Source organism: Lytechinus variegatus, chromosome 13 (genome assembly GCF_018143015.1).
Source record: "Lytechinus variegatus isolate NC3 chromosome 13, Lvar_3.0, whole genome shotgun sequence".
In the NCBI taxonomy this organism is placed as follows: domain Eukaryota; kingdom Metazoa; phylum Echinodermata; class Echinoidea; order Temnopleuroida; family Toxopneustidae; genus Lytechinus; species Lytechinus variegatus.
In genome coordinates, this window is record NC_054752.1 from 19,991,616 (window position 1) to 20,014,337 (window position 22,722).

The 22,722-nt window shown below is 36.5% G+C and overlaps 2 protein-coding genes and 1 pseudogene across 2 annotated transcripts in view; 2 read left to right on the top strand and 1 right to left on the bottom strand.

The window, feature by feature from the left end:
* Positions 1 to 2,129: 2,129 nt before the first annotated feature.
* LOC121426778 (beta-1,3-galactosyltransferase 5-like) lies at positions 2,130 to 4,131 on the top strand. The gene has a single exon (XM_041623176.1). The coding sequence runs from the start codon at positions 2,839 to 2,841 to the stop codon at positions 3,877 to 3,879; it is 1,041 nt and encodes a 346-aa protein (XP_041479110.1). The 5' UTR covers positions 2,130 to 2,838; the 3' UTR covers positions 3,880 to 4,131.
* Positions 4,132 to 5,619: 1,488 nt separating this feature from the next.
* Positions 5,620 to 6,814, top strand: LOC121425915 (annotated as a pseudogene).
* A 10,153-nt stretch (positions 6,815 to 16,967) lies between these two features.
* The window catches only part of LOC121425952 (sodium- and chloride-dependent taurine transporter-like), a 34,789-nt gene continuing 29,034 nt past the window's right edge, over positions 16,968 to 22,722 (bottom strand). Inside the window, exons 8-11 of the mRNA XM_041622080.1 lie at positions 22,195 to 22,306; positions 19,821 to 19,921; positions 18,846 to 19,025; positions 16,968 to 17,351 (exon numbers count right to left, since the gene is read on the bottom strand). Of these exons, the coding sequence (XP_041478014.1) occupies positions 17,274 to 17,351; positions 18,846 to 19,025; positions 19,821 to 19,921; positions 22,195 to 22,306 (471 nt within the window). The 3' untranslated portion in view covers positions 16,968 to 17,273. The remainder of the gene's footprint in view (positions 17,352 to 18,845; positions 19,026 to 19,820; positions 19,922 to 22,194; positions 22,307 to 22,722) is intronic.

Below are 22,722 nucleotides of genomic sequence, written 5' to 3' on the forward strand. Positions count from 1 at the left end.
AGACTTTGTTTAACCCCAAGTTTTATGAAATAGACATCTATACCCTAAAAAGTTATGAAATTTCAAAAACTTAACCTCGGTTAAGAGTTGATGTTGACTTCGCTGCCGCCATGGTCATCGCCGCCGTCGGAAAGGCGACGTCCATGTTTTGCTTCTGCTATGCAGGCGAGGAAAAATGGCGGACACGTTAAGGATATCACTATGTGATTATGCCAGCTTTGCCCCCAAGTTATCAAACATTATTCATCAATCAGCAATTGTGAATCATGGCAGCCATTTTAGAATTAAAGATGGCTGAAGAATCAGTTGGACGCATTTTTTTGCAACCAAGGCCAGGGTATCAATAATAAGGCATAGACCCCAATTTCTGAAATATAATCACCCATACAAACCGTTTGATATGGAAAACTGCATTCAAAAGGCCGCCATTTTGTTTTTTTTGCCGATTTGAGGATGATAACGTCAGAATCAAGTTTGGCAAACATCATTTTTGGATTCAGCACCCCTGAATTACCTTAAAACAATCGATAAATCAGCATTAACACAAAATGCCTAAAGCACTTTTTCTGAGCACATATTTTTACCTGACTATAAACACATTTGTTAATGTTACCATACGGCCTATAACAATCGCTTGCAGAAAACATGTTACTTAGCAACTGGTACTTATCATGCGCGGGTATAAGTCATGTTCCTGGGTTAATGTGCGGATTGATGTATTAGTGCTTAAATACAAAAGATGTGGTGGCTCATAGAAATTATAATCATAAACACCCTATAAGTATTGGTTACTGAGCTTTGATGTTCATTGGATGTAACTATGGAAACATTCATCACATACGGAATCTATCGGCCAAAACTAAATTTTGAGCTCTTCTGAGTAAATTGTAATGATCAGGGGCCTGTTGCATAAAACTTTTTACCTGAGAAAACTCTGGTAAAAACTGAAAACTAAGGTTAGTCTGATTTCTGCCATTGACTTTAACACATGGCAAAAACTCTGGTAAAAACAACCTGAGTTTTCTCAGGTAAAAAGTTTTATGCAACGGACCCCTGAACTTTGATAAACAATAGTTTTTGCTTTCGAAAAGAGTCCCTTAGCAACCATTGCTATGAATAAATGGATCAGAACTGTTTTGATACAAAGAAATAAGCTTTTGGTTAAAATTTATTTGACATATTTGTTTGTGAATTGCTTGTGAAAATGCTCCTCAAGCCCAATAAACCTCAGTTACTAAAGTAAATATTTTACATAATAGCCGTTTGGGAAACTCACGCTGGCACCCCTGTTAGAAATGTATGAAATAACTTAGGGGCCTACTCTATCTTTGTGGCAATTCCATTTTCTGATTTTTTTTGTCACCAATCACCTAGACTAAAAATCTCACAGCACATACCTTTGAAGTAAATACATTGATATCTATAAAAAACAAATGCTTACAATTCTATACAATGATATTCGAAAATCAGTACAGTTGTTGGCTAATGTTCCATTAGCATATTTCTATCCGATGATTTAACAATGTAGCTGTGTTATACTGTGATGACAGCTTGAAACATTCCTGAAAATTAAAAAATGACATTTATTTTTAACGAATACATGCAGTGATAGGAAGTTAGGAATTCTTGCGCAAAAGATCCTTTCATGACTTTTTAAAATTTTAAGTTGCAAAAAAGAATATATTGGCTTATCAGTGAAATCATTATGTAGGATAACTTTGAATTGTGAATTTCAATTATAATTATTACGATAGAGCACGTATTGATAGAGCTAGATTTTTTTGGTTTTTATCACGGTCGAGTTAATGCCCCTCTATATTCTCATAGGCATGTACTTTGGCATTCAACTCTATATTTGAAGACAAGGACAGCATCACTCAAGCCATACATTTTCAATGAAATTAACAATACATTCTCTCGCATAATATTAATCAAAACTCATGATTTCGTGAGTTGGAAGGCCTAACATAATATCCAGAGTCCAGCCTATCCATCTTCCTTCTCTTATGGAAATTGATGCTGTTACGTGCGTCCACGAGCGCGTTGTCTACCAAGACTTGACGAGCGTATATGACAAAAAAAAAAAAAAAAACGTGTGCTTTTATTCATCGTCCCTAAGCAAACAATAGTGCATATTCGGCGAGTGAGGATGGTCGCTTTATCGTGTTTATGCATCCCTTTTAATTAACTGGTATCGGTTCGATCAACGCCAGCTTATGATTGCATCGGAAAATCCCGACAGAACCAACAGAACTGAAGTTCTTTTTGCCGTTTTTTAACATCGATCGGCTTATTTGAAGGGTGTAAATTCGCTTCTGGATCATATTTTGAATACTCATTTGGCTCTGATCTGGTGTAAAAAATTGTCATCACTAAGAAAGGACTGAAAGAACGGACGTTGCTATATTCGCAATACTACATTAGCTGATGATATTTCCGTAATACTATAGTATTCCGTAATACTAAATTAAACTCGTTTTGGATCCTATTTTGGAAACACATTTGGCTCTGATATGCCAGAAAATAGAATCCCGTCACCACTAAGAAAGAATTATCATTACTGTATTTCCTTTTGAACAGAATCGGTTTTTAAAGAGTATATATATTTATAATCAGTTAAACTCGTTTTTGATCACCTTTTGGAAACACATTTTGCTCTTGTTTTCCGGCGAAAAATAAGTCCCGTCAACACGACGAAAAAACTGAAAAAGCCAATGTTATTATTTTCAGTACTGCATCAGCTGCTAGTCGCCTCGTTTTGGATCATAATTCTATGGAAACTGGTATAACTTTCATCTGGAAAAATAGCTCTCACGATACCAAGATAAATGATTAAACATGTCTCGTGCACGAACCATAATTTGTCTCGTTTTCTTGGGCATTTTCTACGTAATTTATCAAGTTGGCTCTCCCGCGCTTTTTAGCAAGATAGTCCGGATGGAACAGAGAATTCTGAACATGTCTACCATGTCTACTGTAGCGAGGCATGTGCAATCCTTAAGTAAACTCCATCGAAGCAAAGCTGGTCATTTCAAGAACGATACGAATGCACACGAATACAAGTATATCCACAACCCATCTTACACCTGCTACGAAAGAGATGGATCGAAAATGAAGGTCCATGTGCTTTTCTTTTCTCCTACAGCAACATATCATTTTAAGAGACGTCAAGCGATTCGAGAAACGTATGGTAATTCAAGCCACTGGGAGTCTTTGGGTGAACAGGGAACGATGCGCACTGTCTTCCTTTTAGGGTCTACGTCAAACGATACTCTACAAAGTTATATTGATTACGAAGCCATTCGCCATGGGGACATTGTCCAGGAGAACTTTCATGACAGCTACCTTAACCTGACATTAAAGACAACGATGGGTTTGAAATGGGTTACCAATTTCTGCCGACATGCTCAATATGCCATTAAAATTGACGATGACACCATGATGAACCAACGTCGTTTCTTTAACAAAATGTTGACCAAGCCACCATTGACCAACTATGCAGCCGGGAAAACGTGGGTTGGGGCAGTGGTAAAACGGGACAGAAAAAACAAATTCTACCTATCGAAGGAGGAATATCCTTTTCCTCATTATCCGCCATATTTGGATGGACCGGTCTATATATTATCTACGGATGTGGTCCAAAGGGCCTTCAATGTTGCCTTAACCATGCCCATCTTCAAGTGGGAGGATGTCTACCTAGGGATGTGCCTCAAGGAAGTTGGAGTTCCACTTCGGGACATTAAGAATTTTCGATTAATGCAATTTACCGGAGGGAGTATGAAACGTCGTGTGCAAGAAGTGAACTCCTATGCTTTTATATCAGGCTTGAATGTTACCGAAATGATATGGGTTTGGAACCAAGGTCGTATAGGCAATTAGTCACTGATTAAATTGCAGACAGAGACTGCATATCTCTGCTAAAGAATACGAAATCCTATAATTCAAAACTAGGAAATATCAAACCTCATTATTTCTTCAAGCCATTTCGATAAGTTTTCGAATGCCAGCCTGTTGAAGTCCATTCTTGCGGAATTCAGCTTATTATTTTAGGGTGGAGTACAGTAGACATATCTCTTTCAATGTTACAATGGGTCTAGGGCGGGACAGACTCGAGAAAGCAATTTTTCAGAAGTAACAAGGGTCTTCGTCTTTTCATGAAGGTGACTTGGTCGTATTTTGTGAATGAATCATTGTTATTTAAAGAGAATGCTGCCAAATCGATTTTTATGAATTAATAAGCCATTTCGTAATTATAAGGTTGATTTTTAGTATATTAGGTGTTATGTCTACTTGCCTGGTATAACATTTTTTTGCGATATTCAACTCTTATAAATGTACCACTACATAGTCCAGGTGACGCGACTTGTAGGTTACGTTCATTAAATTTGTTGTATTTTTCTTTATATTGCCGGCCTTAATTCAATTCAATTCAATTCAATTATGGTTTATGTCGTAAAAAACAATACATGTTACACAGCCAGACGGCTGAAATAAGCATGTTTACAATAAAACGTTCACAAGTCATGGATAAAAGCAAACACAATTTAAAATGTACATAGATAATGAATAGATTTAAAAGAGCAAATGTACATAAAAAATTCATTAAATATACTAAAATAGAACGGAAAAAGAATTACAATATCAAAAAGTGATGAATATTAGACAATTACAAATTCAAATATCAATTGGATTGAAATGGAAACTAAAACAATGGCAAAAATTTGAGTTGATTTCAAGGGTATGAAAATAAAAATGTATTTAGAATTTAGTGAATCAATGAAATATGGTATTGCACTTTTTCTAAAACGATCTGTTTTGCATTTAAAAAAAATGCAAAAAAAGTAATTAAAGTAATTGGTTATCATTTGACCCGTTGTCAAATACCAAACATGACTGAACCCTTTGGTATTATTATAATTATGGTATATCAAGCTTATTGTTATCAAGCATATCTATAAAATAACACACATGAGGGTGTGTGTTTTAGGAAACAATTTTCCGGTGTACGGTCAATGACCTTGATCTGCTCATGCGCAAATTTCCATCATGAAATTGCTTTAAACATTAACAGTTTGATGAGAAAATTATATAAAAATGAACAGCGAACGTTTTCCGAGATTCGATTTTCTGATGCAGAAGGAGATGGTGTTACGCATTCTTTAATGTAATATAGGTGCGCTTTGAGCACCTAACAAGGTGGATATGTGCGCAATATAAATACCCTATATTATTATTATTATTAATACAACCAGCTGGTTAACTGATGTAGATTAGCGCATACTTTATCGTCGGTGTCGAGCACGGAATCCACGAAAAGCAGCTTGATCTCACCTCTTCCTTACACATCCCTGTACTAACCAAGTTAAAATTTCTGTCTCTTTTTGCGGCACGGGAAGAGCAGTGGACCTGATAGAAGAGCGCCATCACATTCAAGTTGGCCACAATACAGAGCGTTGAAATGAGAAACCCTAAAATGTGTGTTATTTCTCACTTATTAGCTGGTGTATAGTGAGCTATTCAGTCAGTTGTTGCAATTTCGTAATACAAATCAGACAAAATAAGTATTCATTTAAAGGGAAGGCATTTAAGGAAATATCCCATCTAAAGTTAACACGTTTCTGGTATTTTGCGAATCGTCTTCGATATTTCTCCAGAACTCTTTTAAGAAAGCAACGGGTGATTTATTATGTCTCGAAGATGCAAGCGGATCCTCTTCTATACTTTTGTTTTCTTAAGCATTTTAATTGTAGTTCAACTTCATTCTGTTCTTCTTTCCACATTGTTTTGCGAGATCGTAGGAATAAATGTACAAAAAGGAGTAATTATTTCAAACATTTCTTCGGTTGGAAGGAATAATCAGTTACCAGCTTCAAGGAGAATACACAACGGAAGTGAAACCGGTAATTTCAAGAACGCGACAACTGGACACGACTACAGATATATCAAAAACCCATCTTACACCTGCTATGAAAGAGATGGATCTAAAATGAAGGTCCATGTGCTTTTCTATTCTCCTACAACAGCAGATCATTTTAAGACACGGCAAGCGATTCGTGAGACTTACGGTAATTCAAGCCACTGGGAGTCTTCGGGTGAGCCGAGAGTGATGCGCACTGTGTTCCTACTAGGGTCCACGTCAAATGATACTCTACAAAGTTATATTGATTACGAAGCCATTCGCCATAGGGATATTGTCCAGGAGAACTTTCTTGATAGCTACCTTAACCTGACGTTAAAGACAACTATGGGTCTAAAATGGGTTAACAATTTCTGCAAGCATGCTCAATTTGCTGTGAAGATTGATGATGACACCATGATGAACCAGCGGCATTTTCTCGACAAAGTGCTGGGAAATTCTTCTTACACCAACTATGCTGCTGGAAAAAAATGGATCGGGGCAACTTCGTCGCGGAATAGAACACAAAAATTCTACATTTCGAAGGAGGAATATCCTTTTCCAACTTATCCGCCATATTTGGATGGGCCGGTCTATATCTTGTCTACGGATGTGGTCCAGAAAGTCTACAAAGCTGCCTTAACCACGCCTACCTTCAAGTGGGAAGACGTCTTCCTTGGGATGTGCCTGAAGAAGGTCGGAGTTCCTCTTAGAAACATTGAAGACTTTCAGCTCTTCCAATTCAGCGAAGACGATCTGAAACGTCGTGTCGAAGAAGCGAATTCGTATTTTTATATCAAGCTTGAACGTAAGTGAAATGATCTGGGTGTGGAACACGGGCCGTATTTAGAACCACAGATGCCGTATACATGTAGAGGACCAATGCCCACAACCTATTCATCCTTTAAAAGGGGGGAAGGGAAGGGGAAAAGGGAGAGGGAAAAATGAAGGAAAAATTGAATTTAAAAAAGGATAAAAGGAAGGAGGGGAATAATTGGAGAGTAAAAAAACAAAAAACTTTCTGTCCTTACATAGATGTTCACAGGGATCTATTTATGGTTCGCTTCTATTCTATGTGTAGATGATATGTCAAATGTCCTTAATTTTCGGAAAATTATTTAAACGAAACGACTTTATATGTATTTAGTTCTACGCTTTTTTCATTAAACAGAAATAAACCAAGGACATTTGATGTATAAACAGAGATGACAGAAATGAATTGATACAAAATTGACACTAAAAGAAGGTGTTGGTTTAGTGTTTTGTGATTATTGTCCTTCAACTAAGTAGGGGAAGGCGGGGAAATGTCATTGTCACCTTTGAAAAAAAACACTGTCAAATGGCTCAACTTGCCCCATCTGTGGGGTAAGTTGTGCCAACTTCTGGGGTAATTTGGGGTAATAATGTACAAAATGTATGCGGGAAGAACCAGCACGTCAAATCTTTATTTAAAGTCTTTACACTTGCTAATTCTCTATAAATACTAACATCCTCTAAAAGTAAAAGAACTTTCATGTGAATTTGGTCCTTTCTGCCTGTATATCAATGTTTTTTTAATGTTTGCTATTACATTACCATAAGAATTACCAGAGCTCAACTTACCCCATCTATTTCACATTTAAAAAAAATACTTTTTTTGGCTCAAATTTGTATGTTTCCCTCTAAAAAAGTATTTTTGTTTCAAATTTGAAAACAATGTGATGGGGTTAAAGTTATGTAATGGGTCATCAATGCATGACACCACCACAATGTCTGACTCATTTGTTATTGGCATGGGGGGTTTTCACTTGGAACAAACTGCAACAGAATTTATTCCAATGCAGAACATTTAGTTGAGGTCCAGAGAAGACCATACTAAAAGTCCGGAAAATCCGAATAGGGGAAAGTGTTCTAATTTGCATAAACATAACGGTTAGTTTTGGTCATATTCTCTTATTTAGTTCACGTAGCAGACGACGCTAGTTTATACTATGTACTCAGACCCGATTGCACGTTATATCAATTCCGGACTCGATACTATATAAACATTGGCATCAAACTATAGCTAAATCATGAATATCAGTAAGCAAAGATTTATACTACAAGAACATTGTTACTATTAACATCAAAAGCATGAATTCGATTCTGTTTGGACTGTATTTATTGCTTAAAGTGATTGGTTAACATTGGTTTGACTTTTAAAAAATCTGAGCTAGAAGGTCACACTAGTAACCTGTGTCTGTGATATGTTACAAAAATGAAGCCCAGAAAAAATTGCATTCGAAAATAATTATTTAGTGCTACAAAAATTGAAATATAGTGACTGGAAACACCCTCTTAATTGGCCCAAACACTTATGTGTACTATTTAGGCGTCTATAAGACACCTATTTACAAAATCAGGATTTGCCTTGAAGTTTTAGCTTTTCATTCTCAATAATGGCTGTTTTCAGGGTTTATTAGTTCTAATACATGCACTTGTACACATGTTTGATCTTGGTTTGAGAATTTTTTAAATCGGCTGCTCACAAAGTTAAACAATACCTTTAACATGAAAGGGTCTAGGCACGGAAACTATCATATACTAGTCACGTGACGTTGTACACCAAAATAATGAAATGTTCTGCCTGCTCGATCTGAGAGTTTAAGAGAAAAAATGAAATGTAGCTATTAGACCTGCCACATTCTATTATACTACTATTCAACTACCAAAGTCACTCATCAATTTTCCAATTTTGCCAATTTATGGGAAAATCTGTCAATTTGGAGCCCCTGAAGAGGTAAGGGGTCGATCCGCTGATAGACGAAACCTATTCATCTTTAAGTGGTTTCAAATAATACAAATAACTTTACCACATAGTAGTAATTCCTTTTGCCTGAATGGGGGGGGGGGGGGTCAAAAACTGCGATTGTTTTTATAAAGAGGGAAAATAGGCAAATGGGGAGTAGGGTGACTTTGGGAACCCCTAAGGGGTAGACTTTGCTGAGCCAGCACTTTATTAGTAGCTGATAGAGGAAAATCTTTTTTTTTGGGTCTTAATCTCCATGTGGTTACGAAACAATGCAAGATGTTTGCTATATAGCAGAAACAACGTTTGGCCTCAATAGGGGCTCCAAATTGGCAGATGTCCCCCATGAATTATAAATTAATAAGGAGGGAATATCGGCAAAAAGGGTGGGGAGATTTCGGGAACCCCCGAAGGGGTAGGCTTTGCTGAGCCAGCACTTCTTTATATGTAGCTGATAGAGGAAAATCTAATTTTTGTTTATCTTCAAGTGGTTACGAAACAATGAAAGTGGTTTGCTATATCATAAAAACATTTTTGCGTCAATGAGGGCTCCGAATTGGTAGATTTTTCCATAAAAAGGCAAAATATGGAAAAGGGGTGGGTGACTTCGGCAAACCCCTGAGGGGTAGGATTTGCCCTGCCATCACTTCTTTATATGTAACGGATAGAGAACAGCCTACTTTTTGGCCTTCTAAGTGATTTCAAGACAAAAAAAAATTCTGTAGCAAAACACCACTTTGTCATGTTTGGGGCTCCAAAAAGCAGGATATTCTAATAAGTAAGCTACGGATAAGGGGGGTAACTTTGACATGCTATTGCGAGACTATGGTTTAATGTTCTTGAACGTAATTGCATGCAGAGCAATTCATCCTTCAATTTTTCAAAGAGATTTCATGCTAGGTGGTGAAAGCGCAATTAGTGTTTTCATTTTGCAATTTTGGCCACTTTCTTTAAAAACGAGATAGGATACGGTCCTGCTTGACTACCACAATACTAGTAGTCTGTAAATACAAGTATGTCTTCTTCATTTTTATTATTATTATTTTAATCTAATTAATCGAATTAATCATTTGTTATTCATTAATTAATATATTTGTTCATTCATCTGTCTAATGAAATTATGGAATATATTCAACTTGATGATAATTCATTGATGTGCAAGACAAACTTGGTTGTTGTATCTCCTCATATTTTTCAGACGCTTCTGATGAAGTCTTAAATAAAAGACGAAAGCTTAAGCAAATAATGGTGTCCTGCGTCATCTTTTGAGTTGGCCTCATCTCATTATGTTTCATATTTACCACCTCAAGAGCGCTTGGTAAAAGTAAGCTTGTCATCACAACATATATATATATATATATATATATATATAATTACATACACATGACGCAGAACACATATATATTTAATACATGTACAGTTGAGGCCAGAAGTTTATATACACCCAGGAAATTCAAAGAAAAGATGACACGTGCGAAATATCATACAATTGACTGTATCTTATAAAATATTTGTGCTATCATGACGAATTTGATATCAAACAAATGGGTATTTCACGCCCCTTCATTGTTCATCTCAATGTTTTATCATCTGGAGCTGAAAAATATTTAGGTGTAATTGGGGTGTAATTTTCTCCCGAAAAATCTTCATATATTACACAATTTTTTTAGAAATAAAACCTTGAAAAAAAAATTTCATATTTGTGCTATATACTTAAAATAAACATTTCAGATTACACTTTTTTTTCAGTGGTGACATATCATGATAGAAAATATAGTATAAATCCCTGATTTGACATTTATATAATTCTATGAAACGATTTTTGTAAATATCATGACAACATGATACATTTGGCGCGAATATATTACTATATAATAATGATGCATGAGATTTGTATAGCGCACTTACCATTTTGATTAGATGCTAAAGGCGTTTCAGAGCAGAACAACAAAAACCATTTGCATATAATACGTGTCTGAGCAATAAGTCAATGTCTATCAAAAAACACTTTTATACAGGTATGTTTTCAAGTTGCCCTTGAAGGCTGTCACTGAAATCTTGGAATTGACACTCTGTGTGAGAGAATTCCACAGGCTAGGCCCTGCATGAGCAAAGGCCCGTTCCCCGCATGATTTCTTAGCTACTGGAATTCGTAAGAGATTATATTATGAGTATCGTTAGTTTCTTGAGGGTTGGTAATTATGCATGAAAGGCCTATTGCAACGAGGGAAGTTCCATTCACTACATGAAAAATCAAAAGAATGTTATGTTATACCGAGGTTATTTTACCTGACTGCTAAGAAAGCACGAATGCCTGTGAGCAAGCAACCAGGGGACCAACGACTTAAGGCCCTCTCCGCGGGACCTGGTAATGAGGATAAATGCTACAACTTCTGAAGGTTTCCATGGCGAAGAAGAATAGTGTAGTAGGTTTCACGGTACACCATGTATCTCTCTTGGGCAAATGCCCTACCAAAGGGCACTAGCGCACCATTTGGGAATCGAACCCGGGTCACCGACATCCGAAACCATGCTCTACCGACTGAGCTATCGCGCCTAAGACTATACGTTCCTTCAGGGGCAACCATGCAGTGAAGAGTTTTCAATAGACGTGATGTGGCTGTGCTTGCAAGATAGAATTATAATAGCGCAGCTACAATTGCAACCTTTGCAATTTCCCACAAGTTCAGAATCTGGTAAGTTGTAAAGGAGGCTCTTACCAAAATCGAATCGTGAAGAAGGCCAAGGGTGAGGACAGAACATGGCAAAACTTCAACCTCAATTATGGGTTCACAAATGTGAAATAGCCTTCCTGATGAAGTAAAACGGTTTAAATCTGTAAATACTTCCTTAGAGCACTTAAGAACATTTTCTTACAAGAATATTCATGAGTTCCTCTTAAATCTGTAAATTCCTTCCACAGATCACTTAAGAACATTTTCTTACAAGAATATTCATGAGTTCCTCTTAAATCTGTAAATTCCTTCCGCAGAGCACTTAAAAACATTTTCTTACAAGAATATTCATGAGTTCCTCAATCATTTGTGAATATTGTATGTTTATCATTCATTTGTATGCAATTCTTGCTTTTACCCTATTGTGCTAGACCTATTCATTTGTTTTATACACTAGATATGTTATTTGCCGTAGAGCGTGATAATTTATAAACTTGCTATTTAAACGTTATTTCATGCTATCAATTATGATTCTGTATATTGTAGGATAGGGGCTTTACGTCCTACTAGCAGTTCTAGCTATTTCTGTGAAGTCCTTTTACTAATGAAGTTTATATGACACTTTACCCTGTATCATAATGTGTATTTTGACATTACTTGGTAATAAATGCAGTTCAGTTCAGTTTTTCTGTTGCTGAGCGATCTATTTTCTTATGAAGCCAATATTGCGCAATTGGTAACGAACTGATCTGCAAATGCTTGTAATCTGGTTGGACATGGATATGTGAGAACCATGACTTTGACAAGGGGATGCCATTGACCGAGATAGAAATGGAATCAATGTTGAATTTGTTAAGTTGAAACTTTGAGCCAAAAACTAAAAACTCACATTTACTATGGTTCAAACGTAGCGAGTTTGACTTCAACCAAGTGTCAATGTTGATTGTGCATCTTTAAGGATTACACAGGGCTTGTGTGGCACTAGTTTGATTGGGTAAAAATGATACAAAAATCTGAATATCATCTGCATTTAAATGATAGCGAACAGAGTGACGTTTAAAAATATCTCGAAGCCCTGTCAAATAAATGGGAAAAAAGTGGGCCCTCCAACAGAGCCCTGGAGGACGCCGCAGACCAGTGGCCTAGATGAAGAGGTAACATCCTGTATGAGGACTGGCTGTGAATGTAATGAGAAATAAGATTTCAGTCATGTTAGGGCCTTGCCCTGAACACCTAAACTAGTCAGAGTGTTAATAAGTAAGATGAGGTCTACGGTGTTAAATGCGGCCGACAGATCTATACATCATTGTCAAAATGACATAACATTAAATAACAATCGTATCTCCTTAAACATTTCGACAATAATTAACGATGTCGTCATCTGGCAAATAGCCCGTTCGATAATGCGATGGATTACATGCAACAACATCATTTTTCAATATCTATTATTCTTCGAAACCATAACCGTTGAATCATCCACAAGGAGGTTCGTATTATGAGAGGGAAACTAATTAACAATGAAAGAATTTGGCAAACGTCTTTGATAACAATAATAACGTTTATTTATTTTTAATACATGTTTATTATGTTATTCATAGCACCCATAACAATGTGACTATTGGACTGGATTTAATTATTAGATAATTTGATTATTGTATTATCGGACACATTGTTGTCGATCGGTGTTCACAGAGCGGGAGGGGGGGGGGGGGTGATTCACACAAATATTGTTTCAAAGGGGGGGGGGGGGTCAGTTGCTTTACTAGTCTAAAATTTTAAAGAGGCAGGCATGGCGTAGTGGCAAAATATATTTTTAGAAAAGAAAACCTGCGAGCGAGCAAAGCAAAATATTACCTTTCAAATGAAAAAGGATCAAACTTTGTAACAGATTTTGACATAGTTTGAAACATTTATCATATTCAACCTTTTTCTTTTCTCCTTTCTCGGTAGCGACATTTTTTGGGGGGGATTGGGTACATGGCTCCAAGCCCCACGTCATAATGTCAGTGGGGAAAGTCCTTAAAGGACAAGTCCACCCCAACAAAAACTTGATTTGAATAAAAAGAGAAAAATTCAACAAACATAACACTGAAAACTTCATCAAAATCGGATGTAAAATAAGAAAGTTACGGCATTTTAAAGTTTCGCATCATTTCACAAAAGAAATATAATATGCACATCTCTGTCGGTACGCAAATGAGGAACTGATGACATCGCTCACTCAACATACTATATCTGTTTTTTGTACTTTATTCTATGAAATATGAAATATTTTTTTTTCTCGTCATTGTCATGTGAAATGAAGTTTCATTAAACAGGTGGAATTCCATCATTTTAACATTTTGTGATTCAGGCAAGGAGGTCCTAATCGTCAAATTCGTAAAAATTGAAATATTGTATAATTCAAACAATAAAAAACAAAGGAAATTGTGAGTGAGTTACATCATCGACTTTCTCATTTGGATGTAACTGGCTCGTTCATATAACCATTTTTTTAACATGGTTAAGAAATAAGCGAAACGTTGAAATGTCATAACTTTCTTATTTTACATCCGATTTTGATGAAATTTTCAGCATTATGCTTGTCTGATATTTCTTTATGGATTCAAGTCAACGTTTTTCTGAGGTGGACTTGACCTTTAAGATTAAAGTTTTAAGTATAATGTTATGTTTCTAATTGACCTAAAATGAGCCACTCTGAGGGCTCTTAACTATTTTCATCATTATATGCCTCTTAAATGCACTCTTTTGAATTTCGATTCTCATTTCTTTTGTTTGTTCTCCACTTACTTTATATCATGAACCCTAATAAAAAAAACGACACAAATTAAGTGGTATTCAAAAGGGTGGTAAAATAAACAGGGAACACCCTAACCGCTTGGTCGCGGGAGGGGTAAATTAAAAAAAGAAATAATTTGTATAACAACATGAAAAGTGAACATGCTTCTCTATTTTATCCTGAAATATTCTTTATTTTTATTCTTATTTTCTTTCCATCAATATTGTAACAGTTTTCGAAAGGATTGGTTTAATTTAGTAAGAATAAACTTGATCAAATTACGAGAAATAATACCGTTGGTAATTATGCGTGATATGATAACCACCATCATCATGATAATCAGGATTACTATTATTATCTATTATTCTCATTATCATTATTTCATTATGATTAGTTTTTTTATTATCATTATTACTATTATCATCATTATCATTCAATCATTATTACCATAATAATCATCATTATTGTGTTCGACTTTAAATTATTGGAGGGATGATAACACAGGCAACCCTCGACATGAAATATTGAGGGATATACCCCCCCCCCCTCCCCGATCGACACCCACGATCAGACAATTGGATTATTGGACAATTTGATAAATACAAAAGTCATTGTAAGAAAGACGAGAAGTATAAACCGCACAGTTAATTGTATTACATTTGGGGGGGGGGGGAATCAATTAGTCCTACGTGTTAACTGTCAACGATACATGAGATATGAACAAAGACCAAGGAGGAAGAATAAGCAAAAAAAATATGACAATCTTTTGATAATTATTTGAATTTATTAATCGTAATTGGCGATCAATGCATTGTGTAATCATTTATTCTTATATTTTCTATAAAATATATATTCGTTCAATATTATTCAATTCTGGACAGAAATTCATCTTGTTTACATGTATTCATAGAAAAACACAAGAAGTAAATATATACAGGAATCAACATGCAGCAACCTGTTGACATACTCATATAAATACAGCCTTATAAATGACAACATCTGGGTATAAATATTCATTGTTATCATTATACATAAAAACATTAAACTACTTATCACACCTCACATCTTCTATTAAAAGGCATCTTTTTATATTAGATAATAAATGAAATGCAGAGGGGGGGGGGATTAGAGACATAGGCCTAATTATTTATAGTTTGATTGGGTATTTGGGAGAATCAAGAACTATCCCCACCGTACAGAGACTTAAACAGATTGAGGAGGCGCGATTGTTAAATAGGGAGGAGAGGGGATACTGAAAAGGGAGAAGAAAATAAACAGAGGGAGAGAGAGGGGTAGACATGATGGAGGATAGGGGTAAGGGATTGAACAGAAAGGGGGAGGACAGATAAGTAAAGAGGACGAAGAAGAAGGAGAACAATTACAGAAAGACGAGGGAGCTAGAAAGAAGAACAAGAGAAATGATAAAATGGGGGGGGGGGGGGGGTAGGTATTGTTTAAAAGATGATTTACAATTTTTGTTACCTATGTCTGAATAAGTAAAATGTAGCCAATAATTTGGTACAAAAAAATGAATGTTCTAAAATGTTATATCTCCACAATTCTAATCTACAAGTCCACCCCAACAAAAAGGTGACTGAAAACTTCATCAAAATCAGATGTAAAATAAGACACTTATGACATTTTAGAATTTTGCTTAATTTCACAAAACAGTTATATATACGCACATCCTGGTCGGTATGCAAATGAGACCGATGGCGTCATCCTCTCACTGTTTCTGTTGTATTCTATTACATGAATATGAAATATTTCAATCTTCTCCTCATTGTCAAGAGAACCACAATTGATTCCTCCATGAACAGGTGGAACTAAACCTGCATGATTCAGTCAAGTTGGTCCCTATTTTCAAATCTGTACAAAATTAAATATTGTATAATTCATACAATAAAAACAAAAGAAATAGTGAGTGACGGACATCATTGACTGTCTTATTTGCATGTCACTGAGTTGTGCATATCACTGTTTGTGAAAAATAAGTGAAACTTTAAAATGTTTTAATTTTCTTACTTTACATCCGATTTTGATGAAAATTTAAACGTTATTTTTTTTGAATAATATTTTATTTTCTTCCTCTTTCAAAACAATAAATTGACAATCACAATTCATATGAATAAAGATTCTTTGCATGTATAGAATCAATAAACAATCAAACAAATAAATATATCAATATCAATGAGATTACAAATATTTTAAAAATGATTACAAATGAAATCAAACTGCCAATTTTTTCTTCTATAACAATGTGAAACATTTTTTTGTGAAAAAAGAAATTACCTCAATATCATGTTAATATCAAAATTATGTCAAATCAAATAAACTACTTTTTTCATGAAACTCTACAAGCCTTTAAGAGGAAGATTGCATATATATAATCTTTCACTAACCCACGCACCCCATACTCCCTACCACACAATGATACCACCCCCCAAAACACACACACACTTGGGGTATGCCAAATTTCAGTGGCTCAGATTACAAAAGTACTTTAAGAATGAGATAAATCAAAGTGTAACATGGACCATACCTTTCATCTTTTTTATTCTCCTAGGTCTCGCTTTCTTTCATTTCCCCTACCCCTTCCTTATCCCCCTTTCCTACTTGACAAAGTCGAGGGCCATTGAATTTTCATTCCTGAATTTGATTCATTTCAGTTTTCAACGTCTTTGCTCGTGAATATAACTTCTGAAGGTTTCCATGGCGAAGAATAGTACGTGTAGTAGGTTTCACGGTACACCATGTATCTCTCTTGAGCAAGTGTTGGTCCTGAAAAGGACCACCAATCTCGACGTTTCGACAAGTGTGTTCTTGTCGTCCTCAGGAGAAATCGTGAAGTTATGTAGCTATAATAAGGTTTCGCTCACAGGCAGACATCAATGCTGGGGCGAAGTCACAAGGAGCAGCGGGCGACGGCCTTCTTTGATCTTTTATAACTATTATAGATTATTACTATTACGATCACCATCATCATCATAATTTACGGGAGAACGGGGAACAGGAAAACAATGAATGGGGGACTATAATAAAGAGAAAAGCTATAAGAGGAAAAGAGGGGGCATTGGTCTTTATTCTAAAATCGAGCCATCTTGGGTCGTTGCCCACCCTCTGATCGCCCCCACCTCCTTCGTGTCTTTTATGACGTTATGTCATTTCCATTCCAACTAGTCCCTCTCTGTCGTGGTTTGGTGTAACAGCGGGGCGGAAGGCCAATTTCAGCCTCTGGGGTGGAGAAAAAAAAAACATTTTCTCGTCAAATCTCGAGTGACGTCGAACAAAGCAACATTACAAAATGTTAGCAGTGAAGATAAAGAGGTGATTAAAATCATTCAAAAGAATATTGGAAATTGGCATGGTGGCTCAGTGGTAGAGCATGAAATGATTATGATGATCGGACTTCTTGCTAAACAGCAAACTTCCTCTCAACTTTTTCATTTATCTGTTGGTTATTTTTAATATGTTCTCTTTTAGCTTTCGACATTCCTTCTTCAAGCAAAAACTTTTTTTTTCAACCGAAGTATGTGAGAGGGTGTATTTTTTTTAAAATCCTTTCATTGTGTGCTACAAAGGTTATGATGTCTTTTGAACAGTGCCACACAGATGGGCGGGGGCTCGGGGAAGCTACGCTCCCCCCTCAATAGTAAAAAAAAAATCATGACCAAGAAAAAGTGGAAAGCAAATAAAAGGAAAGATAACAAGTAAAAAATATATCATTTTCTGAATATTATGTCAAAATCTATCACAAAATTTGTTTTGTAATATAAAAGTGGAAATATTTGCGTGCTCGCTTCGCTCACTCACAACTTGTTAATACACTTTACCCATCTGCCATATCTAGCTCCTTCAAAATTGACTCAATACACCATTGCCACTGAAAGACATGAATCACTCCCTGTTTGTCCTGTCAAGCATACAATTAAACTTGGTCAATGAATCAATAACCCCTGGAAAATTGATTCATGTCTTTTAAAGGTTCCATAACATAATTTGTTTCAAATAATAAAAGGATTTTAATAATTACAATTTTCCCAATTAATAATGCAAATCTTCTTGCTTGGGTTGACAAAAAGTCGTCTTTTCTTATACTTATGAAGAAAAATTCAAAGGTAAAAGAAGTTTAAATGAATAAATAAATAAATTTGTAAATAAAATTTGACAGCATAATTCGAAAATCATGCCACAGATAATGAAAAGATTAAGAGGAAGTCTGCTGATTAGCAAGAAGTCTGATCATATTACTCATATTCTGCCTTCATGGTGCAAGCTTCTTTTTGAACCTCCGACAGAGACGTCCCGTGTTCGCTCAAGCATGAATAAAAATAGTTTTTAAATTGCGTTTCAGAGATAAGATTTCGGAGCATCTATTAACATCAAAAATATAGATATCATGATTTGAAACCGATTTTTCATAGTCGACTTTCAAAACTGTTCCATTTGATCATGTTTATACGCACTGTATAGAGAATAATACACGCAGCACCCCCACGGATTTTTTTTGGGAAGCGCTGAAGCAACTCCCAGCAACCCCGCTTCCCAGTGCCATGTATAGCCTAACAGAAAATGAGAGAAAAATGCTAAGTGGGTTGAATGGCAGTTAGACTCGGCTGTAGGGGACAAAGCATATAGACAACCTATCTGAGAGAAGGTGAAGCTGTTTGATAGACCTAGTCTACTCTTCGTCTATTTTAGTCTCTAAGACTAAACATTCCATCTTACCGTGAGAATAGGCCCATCCCCTTTGACCAATTGGTAGACAATTGTGTATATCATCACAACATGAATCCATATCATGGAAGATGCTGCAATTATATAGCCGATCATGCGAAGCTGACTGTTCCAGTAGTCACTATGAACCTCGTCGAACACTAGAAGATAAATGTCGAGAATCCACACAAGCTATAGGAGGAGCAATGAAACAAAATCACATCGTTAGGCCTACACACTTACTTCGAGTTCCCTAAAAATGAATGAAAAAAAAAGTAATTTAGGGTTGAACTCCAACATCTCTTCTCTGTTTACGAGAGTCGCGCAAGCAGAACAGTAGCGGATCTACGGGGAGAGAGAGGGGGTGGGGGGGGGGGACAAGATGCATCACGTCGCAGCTCATCGTTATTGGGTCAAACTTGTCAAACCTCCCTCTTATAGCAAACAGCTAGATCCGCCACTGATGGGTACCCGGTATGATGTGAAAGTCTGTATAGCAGGCAAAAAAAATGAGTCTTTGAACTCTTTTTTGAATGCTCCCCAGGGGATGGAGAACGGCATATATTATGTATATAGTATGCGGGCATGAAAGGATCCAATGACAGGAGTAAACAATAAAGCACGTAAAAAAAGAGTGTTTTAGCGCTGTATCACATATCGACCGCCATAATTGTCAATTTCCAATCATATTCTATTTCAGCAATAATAAGAGAGAAGAAAAAAGGAAGAAAAATAACATGTGACAGCTAAAGAGAGGGCATGAATGATACCCCACTTAAAACAGAATATGTCTATCTTTTACGCTATAATATGATAACATACGCAACTTAGCGATTGATATTACAGCTGATTAAGTCTAGTTAATATTACTATAAATGCAATCAGTCGTAAAAAATCTAATGTATACGATTAGTTATTGAGCCTTGTGATACAGGGTCCTGATAATCAGTTTGACTTCACGACTTCTTTCTCTGGCATTTGGCTTACCATAGAAAGAATAGGACACGTGACAATCCAGCCAATCAAGTACCATGGGATCTGCTGCCATTTTAACATCTCTGTAATGTGCGATGAGAACCGTCTAAATCCTGTAAAATCAGAATGAACAGAGGGTCATCATAATGATAATATATTTGGTGATATGAGTCATAATTATATTTGCTTATAATATAGCTATTATCATTGACTAACTACTTTATAAGAGGCCTCAATAAAGGCTCTATAAATGCAGCTTCTCTGGACCGCAGATCTAGCTGTTACGAGGTAATCGTTTTAATAAATAAATATATTAGATAGCCAAGATAGATAGTCAAGAGCGATTGGTCCGTAGCGCGTCACGTGATATGATCAAAATCAATGTTTTTTCCCAGCCGGTCCACCTTCGATGAATATATTGACCAACCGGTCCATGAATATATTTTTCTACGTGTATGGCGCCCTCTTGTGGATTAGATGTTACCATGCATTATCGACCTGCCTTGGGTCCAGGACCTGGACTGGGCTCGAACTTAGAGTTAGATCTAGGGTTAGGCCTAAACAAAGTTGACTTGATTAGAAAAGGGTCATTCACTGTGTTTAGACTAACATTACTTAGATATCTATAGATCAAGATCTGACATTAGATCTATACCAGTTCAATCAATCACTGTGAATATCATAAACATGCTGCACGCATCGTTAGGCCTAACTTTATCTTCATCATTAGAGGCTATCTAATATAACAGATATTGACTGATGGGATGTGTAAAAAAAAATTCTTTGGACCACCTAAAGGATTAATATTTTCCCTCGTGATCATATTTTCCCTCAGCGCTGCGCGCTTCGGAAAATATAACCCCTCGGGAAAATACAAATCCGGCGGTCCAAAGAATATTTATATTACACACCCCATCAGTCAATATCTGTATAATACCTCACTTGGGTCGGGTATTATATTTCTTCCTGGAGGAAATCAACGCAGGGTTCGAACTTCAAACCAACGACCTTCTGATTTAAAGGCAAGAGTCAAAACTGCATCTTTTTAAACTTATTGCTATGGGGTGCTGGTTCCGTCGCTCGCCTTTTAAACATAAAGGGTCGTGAATTTGAATTGCTTATGACATGATAGAATTTTGACTTTTCACGACCTCAACGGTGACCTTAGATTTGCGGTTCGTGTGCAAAATTTTAGGTGTTCCTATCGTGGTAACAGCGACACCAGTCCGATTTGGGACGATTTTTCTTACAACCACAAGAGCATCAGGAGCGTCGTCGTAGATCTCGAGAGCGCATTTGTAATATGGAAGGAACAGTCAATCAGCGCGCCTCTTCATAGATTCTTATATTATTGCACTCTGTGCAGGGAACCTGCGCCCCAAAATGAATTTTTAAATTTTCCATTAAAACAAGATTTTTTATCAAAATATTGGTCTATAATAGATTCAGGTTTTGAAAATAAATAGAATCTGATAATCATCACCACCTCGGTATAATGTCCTAACAATGTAAGAATGATTTGAAAACTTATCCCCATTTCGGGGGGGGGGAGGCGAACATAATGCCCACGGGGCATACCGTATGTCTTTCGCATTGTATGCGAGATGTCTTGCCAATTTGTGTAGGAGGAACCAAAGCAAAAGAAAAAAAATGCAGATGGATTTTAGACGGACTTTAGCTGTTATGCAGATGAACACATGTGAAACGGTTTAGCTGGAGAGGGATAACAGAGACCCAGGGATTTAATTGCCATCGATCCACCAATAATCCGTGTTAGATGCAATATAGATTGGAATGTAATGATAGATGGGTGCGTGGTGGTCTAGTGGTTCTGACTCTTGCCTTTGAAACAGAAGGTCGAGGGTTCGAATCGAAGCCATGGCGTGTTTTCCTTCAGCAAGAAATTTATCCACACTGTGCTGCACTCGACCAAGGTGAGGTGAATGGGTACCAGACAGGAGTAATTCCTTGCATGTACTGAGCGCCGGTGGTGGTAGCTCGAGCTAAAGCCGGGGTAATGATAGCAGCGCTTTGTATCACTCACTGATCTGAATGGCTTCCTATGAGTGTCATTTGATAAAGTTCCTATGAGTAGTAAGCTGACAGGGCTTAATCGTCCCTTAAACTGTCAGTGAACGGAGCAACAAGCAGTTCCAGGCCAGGATGTAGCCGGAAATTTTGGTGAGTTATGAAAACTAGTATTCTATACGTAATATGTTTGTACATTTTGTTATTTAAGATCAAAAATATTATTGTAGAATTTGTTTACATGTATTATGTGCAGTTTTTTGTGTTTTCGCTGGGCTATCTACACGAGCGCCTTCATAATCATTATCATCATTTACACTAATTTAAAAGTATACCAAATAAAAAACTACTGTATTACCATAAAACCATCCGATAGCGACACTCTCATGAAAGCAGATCCACACGAGGGGCAATGAATACACTTGATAGTACCTAAGATCTAGGTAGTCCAGTACTATATTTGCCCCACCCTGAAAAACAAACATACATAAAATATAAGTATAATGATCATCATAGAAAATGGCCTCCTTTTTCACACAGAAAATATGAAAATTTACGGTAGGCACTTAATACTTCAGTTTGAAAGGACACTCGTAAAATGACCGTCACTCTCGCCGATGAATATTCATTAGATTGTGGTCGTGTGTGTTTCATACAAACATGCACACAGAAGTGCATGCATGCAGAGAGTTTATATGAGAGGAACATTGGCTCCAGAGAGAAGTTGTCAATAAGTAACTGTGTGTACTATTCCATGCTGTCCGCGTGGGAGAGAGTGCATGGCAATTCGGTTAAACGAAGTTTCCGATATAAAGAGATAATTACTCTATGTACAGTAGACGTATACTGTATAGAGGCAAATGTCAGATCAGGGGAGGCTGGAGTA